At 45.5% G+C, this 19,200-nt stretch overlaps 1 protein-coding gene across 4 annotated transcripts; it reads left to right on the plus strand.

Annotated features, from left to right (window-relative positions):
- The first annotated feature begins 3 nt into the window (after positions 1 to 3).
- On the plus strand, positions 4 to 18,418 carry DYNLRB1 (dynein light chain roadblock-type 1). Of its 4 annotated transcripts, XM_013985283.3 has the most exons (6): positions 4 to 67; positions 6,561 to 6,616; positions 10,168 to 10,243; positions 15,297 to 15,450; positions 15,660 to 15,827; positions 18,042 to 18,418. In XM_013985283.3, the coding sequence occupies exons 4-6, from the start codon at positions 15,309 to 15,311 to the stop codon at positions 18,083 to 18,085; spliced, it is 354 nt and encodes a 117-aa protein (XP_013840737.1). In that variant the 5' UTR covers positions 4 to 67; positions 6,561 to 6,616; positions 10,168 to 10,243; positions 15,297 to 15,308; the 3' UTR covers positions 18,086 to 18,418. The 4 variants fall into 4 exon arrangements, with proteins under 4 accessions (XP_013840737.1, XP_013840738.1, NP_001177109.1 ...); XM_013985284.3 differs by lacking the exon at positions 6,561 to 6,616; NM_001190180.1 differs by lacking the exons at positions 6,561 to 6,616; positions 15,297 to 15,450 and having other exon boundaries at positions 26 to 67.
- Positions 18,419 to 19,200: the final 782 nt, after the last annotated feature.

Raw genomic sequence — 19,200 nt, forward strand, 5'->3', positions numbered from 1 at the left:
GGCGCAGAGAAGCTCCGGGACTGGGCTGAAGGCCGGCGACGAGGAGCTACAGGATCGGTCCGAGATGGTGAGTATCTGCTGGGAGCTTGTGGCCAGCGGCCGGGAGGTGGCCAACCACGACCTCCCACCACCCTCAGCCCAGAGGTCCATCCTCCCGGGCGGCATCCGCGGGGCTGGGCGCGCCGGACCGAAGCAGTCTGGAGGGCGGAACCGGGGCGGCGCGGGCCTCCTGACTCGGACCGAGGGGGCCGAGGCGGGGCCACCGGATCCAGTGGTCCCTTGACCGGAAGTAGTTGCTGGTGCCACGGGGAAGGATTGACGGAGCTGGGCACACGGGCCCCTGCATCCTAGCAACCTTGGCCTTGTTGAGCTATAACAACAATAGTGATTATATTTTCTAGAAACTTAATTCGTGCCAGACACTGCTATACGCTTTACATACCCTGGCCTGCCTCCTCACCGTAGCTCTGTGAAGTAGGTACGACCATTATCCCTGTATTACACACTCGGGATGTAAAACCCGGTGAAACTAAGTGCCCTGCCCCAGTAAATGACGGAGATGGACTTGAACCCTAGACACTTGACTGCTGCCTTTCTGTGTGATTCTTTCGAGCCGTTGAGAAATGGTGCATGAGTCAGAAACGAGCGGGATCCACCCTTGTGGTTCCTGCCTTGCTGACTGGAACTGTGGGCTCTTTATGCCTTTACAGGTTTGGTTTCTTGTGTTTTTAATCCTCCCAACTTGTAAAAAACAAAACAAAACAAAAAAAACAACAACTTGGAAAGAGCTTTTGAACGTTAAACCATGTGAATGGTTTTAAAAAATCGTATTTAAGAATTTAAAGCCTAAAAGAAAAATTGAAAGGGAATAAGAAACAGTACCATACCTGGAGGTAACGACTTATAATTAGGCAGATTACTTGTTTTGTTTTCGTCAGTTTTTGCTTTATATAGTTTAGCTGTATGTAGAATAGATACAGCTATTTATAGTTTATAGTTAGCTAGTTTATAGACTAGATGAGGTAACTTTATCATTCATATCACTTTTTAAACTGTAAAAGAAATTGACTTTTAGCAGATAATAACTGCACACAGTAAAAACAAAAAAGCATCTGAAAGGATCTAAGTGAAAATAAATCTTCCACCAAACCTTGATACCCAGCTTCAATCTCCTTTAGAAACATTAGTTCCTTTTATATGTATACCAGCATGTATATATGTCCTGTCTTTTTCTTACACTAATAGTAGCTTCCTGCAACTTCTACCATGCTATTGTGTGCTTCTACTCATGAAAGCAAAATATATTTAGATGCACATTTCAACAAATTGAAGCAGTACCAAAGTTTGTAACGTAGAAAGTATATGTAGTTCCCACCTCACTCCTCTCTGGTAATGACAGTTGGGTGTGTTTCTTTCCATATTTATTAAGTGCATAAGCATATTTATATATAACCTGTTACATGATATTGGAACATATTTATACATATTAAGTTTACTCTAGGCTATATGGGTAGATAATCTCATTTTGGAACTTACACTCTTCACTAAAAACTATCAGATATTTTTCCATGTCATTATATACAAACGTACTTCATTCTTTTAAAGGAGTGTATTTATCTTCTACTGCAGTATATACATTGAGATGTATTACAGTATTTCACTCCAGACAATGCTACAGTGCTGTTTTTGTCCTTTTTTTTTTTGCCCCACTCATGCTAGTGTTTGTGTAGCGGTAAACAGAAGTGGTACTAATGACGGGCACATTTTAAACATTTTGTAGAAACTGACAGATAGCTCTTTTGGATGGTGATATAAAAGTCATCCATAGGGAGTTCCCGTCGTGGTCCAGAGTTACGAACCTGACTAGTATTCATGAGGATGTGGATTCAATCCCTGGTCTCGTTCAGTGGGTTAAGGATCCAGCATTGCTGTGAGTGGTGGTGTAGGCTGGCATCTGCAGCTCCGATTCGACCTCTAGCCTGGGAATTTACACATTTAGTGTGCGGCCCTAAAAAGAAAAAAAAAAAATCCATAATCACATCCAGTTTTATTCCACCACACAACTGTTTTCATCTTTGTATGCTATGTTCTCCTCGTCTTTGTTTACATATGCATATTTTTTCAAGATATACATTCTAGTTTTTTGTTTCTGTTTGGTTTAATGTCCAGAGACATATAACTTTGTTGCCACATCATCTTTGTATTGAATTATTTTTAATGATTACATGGTAGTCCATGAAATATTTGAACCATAATTTGCCAACCCATTTCCCTATTTGGGTTGCTCCTAATTCTTTGTTAATAAAGATAGCAGTTTAATGAATGTCTCTGTATGTGTAGAGTTTGTTTTCTTTTAAACAAATTTATTAGATGATTTTCTCAGGAGAAATTCTAAGGAAGAGACTCTCTGAGGCCGGGGGACCAACACTTGCAATAGTGTTGTCCAGTAGCTTTCTCAAAAGGTTGCGTTGGAGTTCCAGTCATGACTCAGTGGAAACAATCTGACTAGTAACTATGAGGATGCAGGTTCAATGCCTTGTCTCGATCAGTGGGTCAAGGATCCAGCATTGCCATAAGCTGTGGTGTAGGTCACAGATGTGGCTTGGATTCTACGTTGGTGTGGCTGTGGCGTAGGCCAGTGGCTAGCAGCTCTGATTTGACCCCTAGGCTAGGAACTCCCATATGCCTCTGGTGCAGCCCTAAAAAGACAGAACAACTACAAAAAAAGGTTGCATTGCCTATGTACCAGTTTTGCTGTAATACTGCCAGTGTTCAAAAGATATCTCAGCATTGCTATAATTTTCATGTTTATATGTACAGGGGGAGTTCCCGTCGTGGCGCAGTGGTTAACGAATCCGACGAGGAACCATGAGGTTGCAGGTTCGGTCCCTGGCCTTGCTCAGTGGTTTAACCATCTGGTGTTGCCGTGAGCCGTGGTGTACGTTGCAGATGCAGCTCGGATCCTGCATTGCTGTGACTGTGGTGTAGGCCGGTGGCTACAGCTCTGATTAGACCCCTAGCCTGGGAATCTCCATATGCCGCAGGAACGGCCCAAGAAATAGCAAAAAGACAAAAAAAAAAAAAAAAAAAAAAAAATATATATATATATATATATATATATATATGTACAGGGAACAATGAACATTTTTCTGTGTGTTTGAATTTCTTTTGGGTGTATTTTCTCCTAGTAGCCTTCTTGCCCTCTTAATTTTAGAGACTTAACTATTTTTCTTAATATTCTGTGTGATATTTTAGAATTACCCCCTTTTTTTTTTGGCTGCACCCACAGCATATTAAAGTTCACAGGCCGAGGACCAAACCCATGCCACAGAGGTAAACCAGAGCCACAGCAGTGACAATGCCAGATTCTTAACCTGCTGAGCCACCAGGGAACTCCTGGAATTACTTTTCTGCCTGTTTTATTTATTTATATATATATATCTATTATATATATTAATATATAAATATATATTATATATTATATATATTAATATATAATATATATATAATATATATAATATATATATTATATATATATATATTATATATATAATGGCCTTACCCATACAGCATGTGGAAGTTCCTGGGCTGGGTATTAAATCTGAGCTGCAGCTGAAACCTATACCACAGCCGTGGCAATGCCAGATGCTTTTGTTAAAATCAAACTTGAGCCATCACAGAAACAATGCCAGATCCTTAACCCACTGTACTACAGTGGGCACTCCTGTTATATTTGATGCACTTGTTTTTCTCTCCTTTTTTGTTTTCTAGAAGTTAAAACAAATTTTTTTTTTCTTTTTGGGCCACCCCGTGGTATATGGAATTGCTGGGCCAGGAATCATATCTGAGCCGTGGTTATGATGTAAGCCGCATCTGTGGCAACACTGGATCCTTAACCCACTGTGCTGGGCCAAGGATTGAACCCTCATCCCAGCACTCCCAAGACACCGCTGATCCTGTTGTGCCACAGGGGGAACTCCTAGAAATTAAATTTTTATATTCAGTAGTCGGATTGGATACTGTTCCTTTATGAAACTTTTGCTTCGGATAATTATCCCTCCTATGCAAAACCAATAAATAATCATTAAGTTTTAGTTCTACTTGTTTTTTTAATCTGTCAGCAGCATGTACCTGGGAACTAGAGCACCCAGGAGTTTTGTCTTTTCTCTGATGCAGACACCCATGTTAATAGTAGTAAAGACTCAAGAAGCTCCCTAATGGCCTAACTGGTTAAGAATCCAACGTTGTTGCTACTGTGGCTTCAGTCACTGCTGTGGCACAGGTTCAATACCTAGCCCAGGAACTTCTTTTTTTTTTGTTTTATTAGGGTCGCACCCATGGCATATGGAGGTTCCCAGGCTAGGGGTCAAATTGGAGCTGTAGCTGCCAGCCTACACCACAGCAACATGGGATCTGAGCCGGGTCTGAGACCTACACCACAGCTCAAGGCAACGCTGGATCCTTAACCCACTGAGCAAGGCCAGGGATCGAACCTGGATCCTCACAGGATACTAGTCAGGTTCATTAACTGCTGAGCCATGATGGGAACTCCTAGCCCAGGAACTTCTGCATGCTGTGGGTGCAGCCAAATAAAAAAAAAAAGATGATGACGACTCAGGATGCTGAAGATACCAGTTGGGCTCTTTCTAGGAGTAGGATGGGAAGTTGGAGATAGGAGCTGACTCTGGGGGGCTCCATATCCCCTCAGGTTTTTCTGGTACCAGTTAGCTAGCCCTGATAGGAGCTGACTCTGGGGGGCTCCATATCCCCTCAGGTTTTTCTGGTACCAGTTAGCTAGCCCTGCAGGGATGACAGACTTCTCCTGTCTGCAAATGTTCCTGTTGCTGCTTGTGGCTTTTTGGTATCATGTGTTTTCTTTCTTGACTCCTTCCTTTAGGGCTGAACTTGAAGTTTGTTTTGAGCAATTTCTCCTGAAAGCAGATGCTCTATGCCTTCTGGAGACCCTTCTAGGCCTTATGGCTCTCACTCACCTAGGCCTAGCCCTACCCTACTGGTTGGGTTCAGGTTGGACAAGCTACTCTCCATCCTTACAGGGAAAAAATTTTATTAAGTTGGACTACATTAAAAATTTTTAAAAATAAAATAAAAATTTTAAACTTCTGATTATTGAAAAAAATACTAAGGTTAAATGAAAAACATGGAAGAATCGTGATTTATATGATGGGCAAAAGTCTAATATTTCTAACAAGAGATTTTGAAAATCAATAAGATTTGTAGAAAAATCAAGACTCAAAAAGAGGAATGCAGACAATAAATTCCACTAACTTCACTGATAAGTCTTTTTTTTTTTTTTTTCTTTTTTCTTTTTCTTTCTTTTCTTTTTATGGCCACACCTGTGGTATATGGAAGTTCCCAAGCTAGGGGTCGAATCAGAGCTGCAGCTGAGTCCTATGCCACAGTCACAGCAGCACCAGGTCTGAGCTGCATCTGTGACCTACATGGCCTCTTGCAGCAGCACCAGATCCTCAACCCACTAAGTGTAGCCAGGGATCAAACCTGTATCCTCACAGAGACTCGTTGCGTTCTTAAGCCACTGAGTCACAATGGGAACTCCAATAAGTCTTTTTTTTCTGACTAACCTCACTGATAATTCTTAAAAATTATTGAAAAGTTGGCTTTCTATTATTTGGGGTTTGCCTATTGTTTGTTTGTTTTTGTTTTCTGTCCTGCCTGGGGCTTATGGAAGTTCCTGGGCCAGGGATTGAACCTCTACCACAGCAGTGACTTGAGCCACAGTAGTGACAATGCTGGATCCTTAACCCCCTGAGCCACCAGAGAATTCCAGGGTTTTGCCTATTAGATTGGCAAAAAACCAAAAAACTTGGAAATACTGATTATCTCTGTTCCTCGAACATGCCAAACTCCTTCCCACTTCCCACTTTGCTTTCATCCCATTGCCCAGAGTGCTTTATTTTCCCTTTATTTAATTCTTGGTTTAAAGATGATATCCTGACCACACTAGCCAAAGTCGCATTCCCTTGTCCCCCCACCCCACCCTGTCCCTGTACAGCGAATCTTTGTCACTTGTTTCTGAAGGTTTCTTGCAACAAAATGTGAGCTCCCTGAGGACAAGGAGCTCATCATTTGTGGTCAGTGGTATATTCAGCTCTTTTCTTGACCTGCTATGTGTGCTTGGGCAAAACTCTTCTTCTGAACTTCGGTTCCTTGTTGTAAAACGGATATCATACTAACCATGGAAAATTCAGATGATCATGTATCTGAAAACAGTGATCCTATATCTTACCTGAAGAGGGTACTGAGTAGATCAGTGTATCCTTGTATGTTCTCTCGTTCTTGGTAAGTGTGTGTTGACTTTTTAAGAAGCCAGATCTCAGTGGTTTGTTCTTATTAAATTTAGGATCAGCTAAACCCTCGCTCACTTTTACCCTGGAAGGTAAGACCATGTCCCCCCTCTACTTAAAAAGGTTAATTTTTGTAAAACATTATTGTAGGAATGCTTTTTATTTGCTTCTTAAGTATTTATTGAGCCTATCCTCTACCGGGTACTGGGATCATAAAGACTAGTTTCCTGTTCCCAGGGTGCTTTGGGTCTGGAGGAGGAGACAGATGCAAAACACAGTTATACTCCACTGTGGTAAGTGCTCTGGAGTCAGGGAGCCATGGGTACCTAGAAGAGGGGCAGGTGTCGGAGAAGCCTCCCATAGGAGGCTCATAAGCTGAGTCTAAACAGTTGGGAGTTAGTTTCATGAAGTAGTGAGTGAGGGAGAGGTTTCTTCTTTCAGAGGGAGCAGCGCATGCCAGGGCCCAGGCTCAGGCTGGCTGTGCTTGCCCCCTGCAGTCCATTATCCATACAGCAGCCAAAGCCATCCTTTCGAAACGCCGTCAAAACCTGCTAGTGGCTCCCCACACTACCACCATTAAAGTCATTACTGTAGTTTCTGAGGCCCCCTGAAATCGCATCTGATCCTAGCTATCTATCTCTCTCTCTCATCTGGCTGCCTGCCACTCACTGCATTTCAGCCACACTGGCACCTTTGCTTTTCCTGAACACACCACTTCTCCGCTCAGGGCTCTAGCACTTGCTCTTCATGCTGCCTGAAACACTCTTCCTAGAAATCCACATGGTTAAGCTCCCTCTTTTTCAGATCGCTACTCAACTATCACCTGAGCTAGGCTTTTTCTGACCACCTTATTTAAGATTGCCATCATGGAGTTCCTGTCATGGATCAGCAGGTTAAGAACCTGACTAGTATCCATGAAGGTGCAGATTTGATTGCTGGCCTCGCTCAGTGGGTAAGGATCCAGCATTGCCACAAGCTGCAGTGTAGTTTGCAGACGTGGCTCAGATCTGGCATTGTTATGGCTGGGAAGTAGGCTGGAAGCTGTAGCTCTCATTTGACCCCTAGCCTGGGAACTTCCACATGCTGCAGGTGCAGCCCTAAAAAGCAGAAAATAAAAAATAAAATAAAATTGCTATCAGCCCCTGCATTCCAGACCCCCCATCCCTACTATATCTGACATTTGTATCTTACTTATTTTATTAATGTCTGACTACACTGTCTACCAACGTTGACTTCCTGAGGGAGGGATTTCTGTTACAGTCTGTTTAATACAGCACCCCTAGCTCTTAAACAATGTCTGGCACATAGAAGGTACCCATATTGAATGAATAGCCATCTTATGAAATTTCATTTTTCTCATTTTGGCCCCACTTTAAGACCTCCAGGGGATATTTTGAACTTCAGTTCTGACATCTTTGGATGGTTCCTCTTCTCCAGTTTGATTGCAGATTGATTGAGCTTGTTCTATTCTTACGTTGAACTTATCAGAGCCCTGTAGTCCTCAAATCAGAGATCTCTGATCTCTTGATATACAGAGAGATGAGTTAAAAAATGGGTTTGTTTGTTGTTTGTTTTTCTCCACTCACAAGATACAGAAGTTCCTAGGCCAGGGATTGAACCTGTGCCACAGCAGCAAGCCGAGCCACTACAGTGACAAAACTGGATCCCTGTGTCTCAAAGGAACTTCTAAAAAATGCTTTTAAATAGAAGCAATATAATGGAATAAAAGAGACTCTTTTCTTAAAAAAGAATATAGGAGTTCCCGGGGTGGCTCATCAGAAACGAATCTGAGTAGCATACATGAGGACGTGGGTTTGATCCCTGGCCTCACTCAGTGGGTTAAGGATCCAGTGTTGCTGTGAGTTGTGGTGTTGGTCGTAGATGCGGCTCAGATCCCGAGTTGCTGTGGCTGTGGTGTAGGCCGGCGGCTACAGCTCCAATTCGACCCCTAGCCTGGGAACCTCCATATGCCATGAGTGTGGTTCTAAAGAGACAAAGAATGAAAAATAAGTAAAACCTTATCTATAGTTCCCTGCTCTCAGTGTGGCTTTTTTTTTTCATAATCCTTCTAGCCCTCTTGTTGTTTTCATATGGTTGCAGTCACCAAGCGCTTTTTGCAGTGGTATAAGTATTCTGATCACCGTTGTTAATATGTGTATTATATTCCTGTGAATGGACATTCCATAATTTACTTGGTCTTTTCCCTAATTATTGGGCATTTCTGGCCCTTCCTGCTTTTTGTTAGCACAGATGCCACTGCAGCAAGTACCTTGCTGTGTTCTTTTAGTTCTTTTGGATTATTTCCTGAGGGTAGATTTCTAGGAGGGTTACCAGGTCAGACTGAGTACTGTGTAGTCTTGACCACTATAGTCCTTTACGTCTCCTCTCCAGAGTAGTGTATGGTAGGAACTCGGTGAACGTCTGGACCACTTGTGATCTCATACATGCGTGGCCCACTGTGTGGTATTGTCACATGCACATGTCTAGCCCTGTCCTTTTACCAAGGCTCTGGATTATAGAGCCATCAGGCTTTTTGCTGTTTTGTAGGAGGAAATTGTTTGCCCTTCCTTCCAGCATTTGAGAGTGTTGGTACATCATTGGGGTGTGGGTGGCTGTGACTGGATTGTCAGGCTTCTGCCTACTAGAAAACAGTCCTTCTTTGTGCTGTCTCCATCCTCTGTTTAGAAGCTCCTCCCCCTGGGCCAACTCATTAGCCCCGGAGGGTAGGGAACCACTCTTGGTGAACAGAGCCTCTATTTCCAACACAGTATGACTCTCAGCCTTTGAGGAGCTTCTGACTGGATTCTAAATGGGTCTGGAAAGGCCCTCCTCAGAGCACACACATGTTAAGCCAGTTTCCATCCACAGGAAGAGTTAGGCCTAGTTCAGTTAAGCAGCTGTTTATTGAGCCCCTACTCTTCAGACCATTATAGAGACTCTCGGTCAGACGGTACCTACTGCATCCTCAGAGTGCCACAGTCAAGAGTTCAGGGAGTCAGAAGCAGGCAAAGACATCAGTAAAGGCTTCCTGGAGGAGGTGATATCTTAGATGCTCTAGGAGAATTTGTTGGATTTCAGCAGAGAAGAGGCCTTGTTTGGGTAAAAAGATGTGGAGACAGAGGTTTGGACGTGCAGGTGGAGAGTGCAGGGGAGGGTAAAGAGATGGGAGCAATAATAGAGCAGTAATAATAAGGCCTCGCATGGCAGGGGGAGGACCCAAAGTCTGATTGTCCATTCTGTTTACAGATTCCGTGTGCTAGACCGTCTCACCTTGACTAGCTCCTGGAGAATCCGGACTAATGAGTCCCTTCTCCAGCTTTTCCTCTGGCTGTGTGCCTTGTGTCACACTATCTCAGACGCTAGGTCATTAAGTCCCTGAGTCTATCCTCATGGGATCATTTTGCTTCCTTTGGAATGTTTTCATTTGTGCTGTTTGGGCCACAAATGACAATATGTCTCCTTCCTGTTAGATACCCCCCCTTTTTTTTTTTTTTTTTAGTCATCAGAGTCCTCTGGTTTGTCCCCCAGCTGTGCCAAATATATGAGTCATGGATGTGTATAGACTCCTGGGGATGGTATTTGATCTCTGCTTCCAAATAGCTGAGGGAGAAGGAGTAATAGTGCCTGGTAGGAAAAGGGCCAGGAGCAGCCCCACCCCATACTGGAGTATGGTGGCTTAGATGCTGCTGGTGGCCTAGAGACCATTCCAAATGCTGGGGAGGTGCCACGTGCCTAGGTGTTACTTGTTTGTTGTTGGAACGTGTGATTCATCTGCCAGGGGTTTGAAGGGAGTTGATTCAGTCTTCTTGACCCCTCCTAACCTTGACCTTGTTCTCTCTGGCAGGCGGAGGTGGAGGAGACACTGAAGCGACTTCAGAGCCAGAAAGGCGTGCAGGGTATCATCGTGGTGAACACAGAAGGTACCCCCTCCTTCCAGCTGTGACCTGAGTGCACACAGGCCCCCGGAAAACAGCCCAGCACAACATAACACTTGTTCTTTACTAAGCCTCTTCATGTACCTGATCTATTTTTCATCCTTTTTTAAAAACACCTCTAGGAGTTCCTGTTGTGGCTCATCGGTTAACGAACCCAACTAGCATCCATGAGGACGTGGGTTTGATCCCTAGCCCCTCTCAGTAGGTTAAGGATCCGGCGTTGCCATGAGCTGTGGTGTAGGTCACAGGCAGGGCTTGGATCTGACGTTGCTGTGGCTGTGGTGTAGGCCGGCGGCTACAGCTCCAATTGGACCCCTGGCCTGGGAAACTTCATATGTTGTGGGTGCAACCCTAAAAAGACAAAAACAAAAACAAAAAACCTCTGGTGTGCCAGCATTATTATTGGAATTCTAAATTTTAAAAAAAGGAAAAATTCACTCTATCCTACTGCCCTGACACATACTTTTCAGTATGCCATGCTTTTTAGCCCTTGTTTGGGTTCATTTTCTATTGGTCATAGTGACAGGTGTTACCCTTTTGCATGTGTTTATTCGTGAGTATTTGTTTGTTTGCTCCATGGTTTTTTTTTTGCTCCATGGTTAATGTAAGAAAAATTTTAAGTGCCAGTACAGTGTTTGTTGATCATCCCACATTTATGTTGGGTTTTGTTTTTTTGTGGGTTTTTTTGGCTAGATAATACTCATGTCAGCTTCTTTGGGCCTGTAGTTTTCACTCCTCTTCTGGGATGTTATTTCAACAGCTGGAAGAGCACAGATACTAATTTTCCCAAACTGTGGTAGACATGGTGAAAACGGGGACTGACATGATCACACACCTGTTCTGTGCTGGCCCACTGGCTGGTACTTTACCAACATATCATTTCATTTATTCCTTCAAGCAGCTCTGTGGGCTCCATTTTGCCATGGAGAAAAGTGAGTCTAGAAATTTAGTTGATTTACCTACCGTTATAGAGCCACGATTTCATCCCACATGTGTCTGAGCGCACTTGTGCTCTCACACTGTGCTGTGAAGGACCAGAGAGTAGCTTCTGGATGATGTCTTAGGCCATGTCCAGGGCCACCCAGCTGGGCTCTCCCAGGTCTCTAGCCCAGTTCATTCAGTCAGCTCTGGTTTTGTTCAGGGCTGCTTGAGCACCTCGGTGTGTATGCATTGTCATTTTAGCCCTTGTTTAGGAAAGGCAGAAATCTCAACAGGGTCTACCTAAATAGGGCAGAGCACAAGTCACCCAGGGTGACAAATTGGAGGTGGTGTGTCCTCAGAATGCTGTTTTCCAAGTCATCAAACCCTGGCCAGCCAGAGTGCTCTCCACCTTTGTCAGAGTCTAATTAAACCCTGTGGTCATGGCCTTCAAAGGAGGCAACAGGTTGGGGAGCCTAGAGGACACCAGGGGAGGCAGCTCAGGTCTGCCACTGATCAGCTGGGTGGCCTGGGCTTCCCCTTCCCCTCTTCAGACTTTAGCTGCCCCAAATGGAGTGCTTGGTCCTTGCTTCTAGAAGCTTCTTGCTCCAAGACCCAAAAGACCCAAGAGTCAAAAAGAAACTCTCCTCTGGGACTAGACTTTTTTTTTTTTTTTTTTTTTCCCGGTCTTTTTTTCAGAGCTGCACTCATGGCATATGGAGGTTCCCAAGCTAGGGGTTGAATCAGAGCTGTAGCTGCCAGCCTACACCACAGCCACAGCAACTCAGGATCCAAGCCTCATCTAAGACCTACACCTACAAAAATTGAGCCTTTTCATTGGGAAAATACAGCCCCAGCTGCTTACCTTTTGGATACTAATGTAGCAGTCCTGCACAGTGGCTAAGAATGTAGAATGTGGAACCAGACTGCCTAGGTCTGAATCCTGACTCTACTTATGTATCAACTGTATGATCTTAGACAAGTCATTTAAGCATTCCCTTCCAGTTTCCTGATCTGTAAAATGTGGGCAGTCATACTATTTTCCTCTAAGGGAAGCTTTTAGAATAGTGCCTTATGTGTAGTAAATGCCACATGAATAGTAAAATTACTGTGTGTTTACTTATTTGTAATTCGTGCTCCATTTACAGAGCTCCCACTTTAGTGTCTTATTTACATTTCACACAGTGACCCTGCAAACAGGGAGATTTGCCCATTTTTCAGATGAGAAACCAGAAATTGAGAGCAGGGAGGTGACCTGTCCCAATCAGCCAGCCATAGGTGGATGGGGTCAGAATTCACTATTCTATAGGGCTTTTAAACCCTCTGAAGCGTCCATTAAAGATCAGAGGGAGTTGCCGTTGTGGCACAGTGGAAACCAATCTGACTAGTATCCCTGAGGATGCAGGTTCGATCCCTGGTCTCGCTCAGTGGGTTAAGGATCCGGTGTTGCTGTGAGTGGTGGTGGTGTAGGTTGCAGACGTGGCTCGGATCTGATGTTGCTGTGGCTGTGGCTGGTAGCTGTAGCTCCGATTCGACCCCTAGCCTGGAAACCTCCATGTGCTGTGAGTGCAGCCCTAAGAAAAGCAAATAAAAAAAAAAAAAAAAAAAAAGACTCAAATGTAAACTCCCTAAAGCAGGGATTTGTCTCTTGTGTTCACTCCTGTATCCCCAGCACTTGGAACAGTGCTGACACAAAGTTGGTGCTTAATAAATATATGTTAAATTTTGTTAATGTTTTTTGTTGATTGATAGAGGCAGGTTTGGTGAGAGGACCTGGCTGTACAACCTGACAGACCTGAGCCCCAGATTAGAAATCTCGCCTTTGGGAGATCCTGCTGTGGCGAAGTGGGTTAAGGATCTGGCTTAGGTTGAACTGCAGCTCAGATTCAATCCCTGGTCCAGGAACTTCCATATGCTGTGAGTGTGGCCAAAAACAAAAAAGAAAAAAAAAAAAGAAATCGTGCCTTCGAGGTGACCAGCTACTTCTGCGGGCTACTTGGTCCCCATTTGTGAAGGCAGAGGCTTGGCGTTGGCAGCCTAGTCATTAGGGTATATTTGAGACATTCCCCACCTCTGGCATCCTGGGAATCTGGAATTGATCTCTTGTCCTTGTCTGAAATTATCCCAGTTTTGTCCCTGCCCCCACCCTCACCCTGCCCCCCTGTGTTTTCTTTTGTTTTAAAGTGAGCCGACAAGAGGTTAGTTTCTTGTCTTCTTTACACATCCTCTCACTTGGTAGAAATGGTTTCAAACTCACAGTATTTGAACTACTGAAATAATACCTTCTGTTTACTCATTTATCGACAGCCATAAAATGTCTTTTCTAAAGATACTGCTGAGCAAGTCAGACCTGGTTCTGGCCTCAGGGGCCTTATCATCTCTTAGGGGACAAACACGATGATCACTTCCCTAAAGCTGTGATACCAAACTTGAGTAACTGCTCTGAAGGAAGATTGCCTGGTGCTGGGACAGTAGAATGGGGGACCTGACCACATCTGGAGGCGGATGGAGACATAAGGGACAGTGGGAGTCATGAGAGAAGAGGGGAGGAAAGGAACATTCCAGGCAGAGGGACTTTGTGGTGTGTAGAAAGAGGGCGAGAGGGTTGGCCACCCAAACTTTGCCAGGTCTCGAAACTGGCCCCCCAGGTTGCGTTTATTGTGTGGGTGGTGTTGATAACAGATCACTTACTACATGCAGATTCCTGTGAAACATTCTCAAAGGAATTGAGCCATATTTAATTCTCACACCTGGACTCTGAAGCCCAAGCATTATTTTAGCAATGAGGAAATGGAGGCTCAGAGGCGTTAAGTCACTTGTCTAAGGCCACATAGCCATGAAGGAACAGAGCTGGGGTATAAGCACCGGTCATCAGATGTCAGAGCTCCTGCTCAGCCATCTCCCCGGCTGCCCACACTGCCATCCTTAGAAGGTTCCGCTCTTGAATGCGGCCTCATGAGGTCCCGCTGTGTATATTACTGCCATCTAGGACCCAGCAGCAGCCCTGGTCATCCTGTCCCTTCAAGGCAAGTGATCACTACAACCTGTTCTCATAGCTCCACTTAGCTCAGGACAGCCTCTCTGACTCAGCTGCTTCTCTTACTACTGTGCCCTCTTCTGCCCACCCTTGTGTTCCTGTGCCCTACAAGGTCAGTTTCTTGCCATCCATGGGTAGGCCTGAGGGTGACTGTCTTTGGCTGAGACCCTCAGCTGGTCAGTTATGGGCCAGATCAATAGGGTCCTGGGACCCAAATCCAGCCACTTATGTGTTGGGAACAACTTGTCCCACATTCGTCACAAGAACCTGTCAGCTCTGGGCACTGCTGACATGTTATGGTAATTCTTAGGCACCTGGTGGCCTGAGGTGGCTCAAGCTGAGCCCATTCCTCACCTCTATGACACTGGGCACCGTCCATTGAAGTAGGTCCATTTAACAATTCATTGTGAGGAAGCAGTCCTTAAAACACAAAAGGCTTGCTGTAGGATGTTGCTCACTGCACGATACCTTTTTTTTTTTTTTTTTTTTTTTTTTTTGTCTTTAGGGCCGCACCCACGGCATATGGAGGTTCCCAGGCTAAGGGTCTAATCAGAGCTGCAGCTGCCAGCCTACACCAGAGCCTGGGCAATGCAGCATCCGAGCCAGGTCTGCGACCTACACCACAGTTCATGGCAGCACCAGATCCTTAACCTACTGGGTGAGGCCAGAGATTGAACCTGCATCCTCATGGAGGTTAGTCAGATTCATTTCCACTGAGCTGTGATGGGAACTCCTGCATGATAATTAAGTTAAAAAGTCCAGCCTAAGTACCCACAACAGGGGAATGATTAACCCTGTGGAATGGCCACTTGTGGGCTCTTTGAAAGCAGTAGCAGTGCTGTTTTCAAGGGTGGATTAAGGGAGAGAAACAAACTTTAAAGTGGGGGCACAATCGTGTGTACACACATGTTTATAATTGGGCCCTAAGCCTCCTTGGTGGGAACTAGAGCAAAATGCTAGCAGTGGTTCTGTCTTGACACAAGCTGACCTTTTTTCTACACTTTTCAGTATTTACTTGTAGGAGCTGTTCTCCTTGTTCATGTTCTAAGTGTTATGAATGACAGTCTCTCCTTCCATTGCTAGAAGCCAGTCAGTATGGTGCAGCCCTGTGAATGGAGCCCCGCCATGGAGTCAACAGGCCTGCATTTTAATCCTGGCCCTACTGCTTATCTTTATCTGCTATGCGACCGTAGACAGGCCGCTTCCCCACTCAGAGTTTCTGTTGCCTCGTTGGCAGGTAAAGATGGTGAGGCCCTCAGAGGAGCTCTGGGAACTAGTGCTGACACACTCAAAGCACCCAACACTAGGCCTTCAATAAATAGTGGCATCAGTTTTGAACTGCCAGTCTAAACTATGAACTGCCAGTCTAGAATTATGGGCGTGGGCTGGCACCTGGGCAGAAAGGAGCGCCAATGTTCTGCTCAGTCCTTTCTGCTCTCCCCTCAGGCATTCCCATCAAGAGCACCATGGACAATCCCACCACCACACAGTATGCCAACCTCATGCACAGCTTCATCTTGAAGGCCCGGAGCACCGTGCGTGAAATTGACCCCCAGAATGACCTCACCTTCCTTCGAATTCGCTCCAAGAAAAATGAAATTATGGTTGCACCAGGTAAGGGGTCTTCCTTATCCGACTTAGGAGCAGACCCTCACAGTGCATGCTCTGAACATATCAGGAAGCTGAGCGCATGGGCCTCTCCATGGGTCTGAGGAGTTGAAGGTACAGCTGTTACTGCCTCACTGTCTGATCTGTCTCCAGCTGGCAGCCCAACAAATTACTCATTTATGGTGATTCTAGGCCAGACTCTGTCCTGGGTGCTAAGCCACAGAGGGGAATTGTGATCTCATGGTGGACAAATTATGTGGTCTCCATGGACGGCATCTCTTGGCTTAAAGCTTCCAAGAATGTCTGCTCTGGAGTTCCCATCATGGCTCCGTGGTTAACAAATCTGACTAGGAACCATGGGGTTGCAGGTTCGATCCCTGGCCTTGCTCAGTGGGTTAAGGATCCGGCATTGCTGTGAGCTGTGGTGTAGTCGCAGACGCGGCTCAGATCCCACGTTGCTGTGGCTCTGGTGTAGGCCGGCGGCTACAGCTCCGATTGGATCCCTAGCCTGGGAACCTCCATATGCCACGGGAGCAGCCCAAGAAATGGTAAAAAGACACACACACACACACACACAAAATGTCCGCTCTGGAGCAGCCGAGTTAACACGGTGTTATCAAGCTTTAACACACTGCTTCCACAAAGTACTGGGAGTGTTGTTGAACGTAGAGCTTGATTATTTGTAAGAGACGGTACTGCTAATTCTATCTGTTTTTATCAGTTTTACTGGTAGCTTGTTATTTCTATTTGCCCTTTTTTTTTTTTTTTTTGTATTTTTGTCTTTCTAGAGCCACTCTTGCAGTATATGGAGGTTCCCAGGCTAGGGGTCCAATCGGAACTGCAACCACAGCCACAGCAATGTAGGATCCGAGCTGCTTCTCCAACCTATACCACAGCTCACAGCAGTGCCAGATCCTTAACTCCCTGAGCGGGGCCAGGGTTCGAACCTGTGTTCTCATGGATGCTAGTTGGGTTCGTAACCACTGAGCCACGATTGGAACTCCATATTATTTCTATTTTTATTAGAGATTTTTAACTTATGCAGATTCCTTAACCATAAAACTCAGTCATATAATATCTGCTTCTTCCCAGATGTTCATCATCATGCGAAGAAGCTTTAGGCTTGAATCTGAACAGGCACAAAGCAGGCATGGCCAGGGTCCTGCCATTTCTCTTCCATTCAGCAGAGGGCAGACCAGAGGCATTCAGCATCTGGGTCAAACCCACCTACCCTACCTGGCATATTTGCCTTGGCTTGGGCAAGTCATTTAATTCTCTGAGCCTTAGTGTTCTCATTAGTAAAAATGAGAAAACACTGGTCCCTGCCTCAGAGTGATTCAAAGATTCATTGAGGTGCTGTATGAAAAGTGATTCACCCAGGGGTCTGCTCGTGGAGACCTTGGTCAGTGTTTGCAGTTTGATTATTAAGTGGGTAAAGTTGAAACACCCGCTTCTCCCATATCCTCTTCTGTCAAATGAGAGGCACTTGGGCTCACCCCTGAGGACCTGGACTTGCTGTGATTTCATGATGGACATTCCTTCTGAGTGGGCTGGATCCCCAGAGCTGGAATTCAGTTAGCTTTGACCCTCTATGGCCTGGTGCCTTTGAAATTTTCTAGTCCAGAAGGCTCTGGAAGACCAGCAGCTTGTGACAGAGCTGACATTATCCAAGACCAGTGGGGTTGAGGTTAGAATTCCATCTTTGATACCAACAACCTCGGTAACCTTAAACTGACAATTCTCCCCGAACCTGCAGCATCAGCATCACCTGTGAACTGTTAAAAAATGCAAATTCTCAGGCTCCCTCCAGAGACACTGAGTCTGAAGCCTGGGGTGGGAGCAGCACTGTTGTTTTAAACAGCCCTCCAAGTAATTTCTACATCCTCTAGGTTGAGAACCATTCTTGTAGGCAGTTCATTTAAACTCTGAACCTGAGTTTCCCTACCCAAAAACCAGGAAATCCCATCTCCTGTTACTGGGAGGATTAGAAAAGACAGGTGCTGCAGACCCGCTTTCCAGTAGCCACAGGGCAGAAGCCCCCACAGGAAATTTCCAAGTTCATCTCCTGTTTCCCCAGCAGATAGAAGTAGCCTGAGCCTTGGTGCTTTTATCCCTCCCCCCAACCTCTCATTTTATAGTTGGTGATTTAATGATTTGCTTGCTTTGTAGTGTGTTTTTCTCCCATTCTAAATTTAGTGATTTTTGTTTTCTTTTTTGCAGATAAAGACTATTTCCTGATTGTGATACAGAATCCAACCGAATAAGCCACTCTCTTGGCTCCCTGTGTCATTTCTTAATTTAATGCCCCTCAAGAAGAAGAGCGTGAATCATGTCAACTGACTGGCACGTGGAAGTCACTTTAGTGCCCTCTCAGACCCTACCAGTGACGGGTGGACTGTGGCTCCACCCACCCCACTAAAGCCATCCCTCTGTTAGCCAGTCACCCGATCTTCCGGCAGAGCCCGCATTCCTCTGGTCCAAGTTTCAGAGCAAGAGCTCGTGAGAAGTCCACACCCTGTTTCCCTCTGAATTTGAGTTCACTGTGTCGCCCTTGGAAGAGGCTGTTTTTCTTTAACTAAAAATAACCAAAACACTTACCCTGCTGTGTGTCTTTAAACACTAGTTCTCAGGCCTCACTTCCTGTGTAGTCACATGGTCTGAAGGTGAAGCCCAATGCCACCCGCAGCCCAGTGGTGGATGGTGCTCCTTATTGTACCTGTGGCCACACTTACTGGGCTTGAATCTGGTTTATAACTGGTGTCCTGGTTTCTGGGCCTCTGGTCCCTAGCTATCTCTTCCGTCATTTCCTGCTCCCACCAATGTTTTGGGGTTTTTTTTATTTTAGGGCTACACCTGCAGCATATGGAGGTTCCCAGGCTAGGGGTCCAATCAGAGCTACAGCTGCCCACTTATGCCACAGCCACGCTGCATCCTTAACCCACTTAGCAAGGCCAGGGATGGAACCCACAACCTCATGGTTCCTAGTTGGATTTGTTTCCACTGCACCACGATGGGAACTCCCCCGCCAATGTTTCGAAAGATTGTTTTTAACTGCACTTCACTGGGGAAAGGAAATGAGGGAACACTGGTTGAGTACCAGGTGTGGCTCATACCATCTTCGCAGTACCCCGCAGACGGCTATTTAAAGGCCTGTTAAGGAAGCGGAAATAAGGTTCTCAAGGTTGATTTGCCAGAGGTCACACAGGCAGAAGCGTAGGTCTCTGCTCTTTCCACACGGCCTTCCCCAGAAACCCCAGATGGTCACCTGAGTGGGCGCCTCCTGGGTAAGCGTACCCCTCCCTTAGACACGAGTCATGGGGGTGGGGTGGGCGTGGGAGCAGCGAGGAAGGCGGGGTGCGCCTGCCTCTCCTGAGGCTGT

Source organism: Sus scrofa, chromosome 17, assembly GCF_054392235.1.
Source record: "Sus scrofa isolate SSC_HxYL_T2T_F1_AM1 chromosome 17, Sscrofa_HxYL_maternal_Yorkshire_Landrace_v2.0, whole genome shotgun sequence".
In the NCBI taxonomy this organism is placed as follows: domain Eukaryota; kingdom Metazoa; phylum Chordata; class Mammalia; order Artiodactyla; family Suidae; genus Sus; species Sus scrofa.

What these genes read in the sequence shown, in the direction of transcription:
- DYNLRB1 (XM_013985283.3), top strand. Translation starts at nt 15,309, where the DNA reads ATGGTGCAGCCCTGTGAATGGAGCCCCGCCATGGAGTCAACAGGCCTG. An exon ending in TTCTGTTGCCTCGTTGGCAG is followed by an intron (nt 15,451 to 15,659) that starts GTAAAGATGGTG and finishes CTCTCCCCTCAG; the next exon opens with GCATTCCCATCAAGAGCACC. An exon ending in TGAAATTATGGTTGCACCAG is followed by an intron (nt 15,828 to 18,041) that starts GTAAGGGGTCTT and finishes TCTTTTTTGCAG; the next exon opens with ATAAAGACTATTTCCTGATT.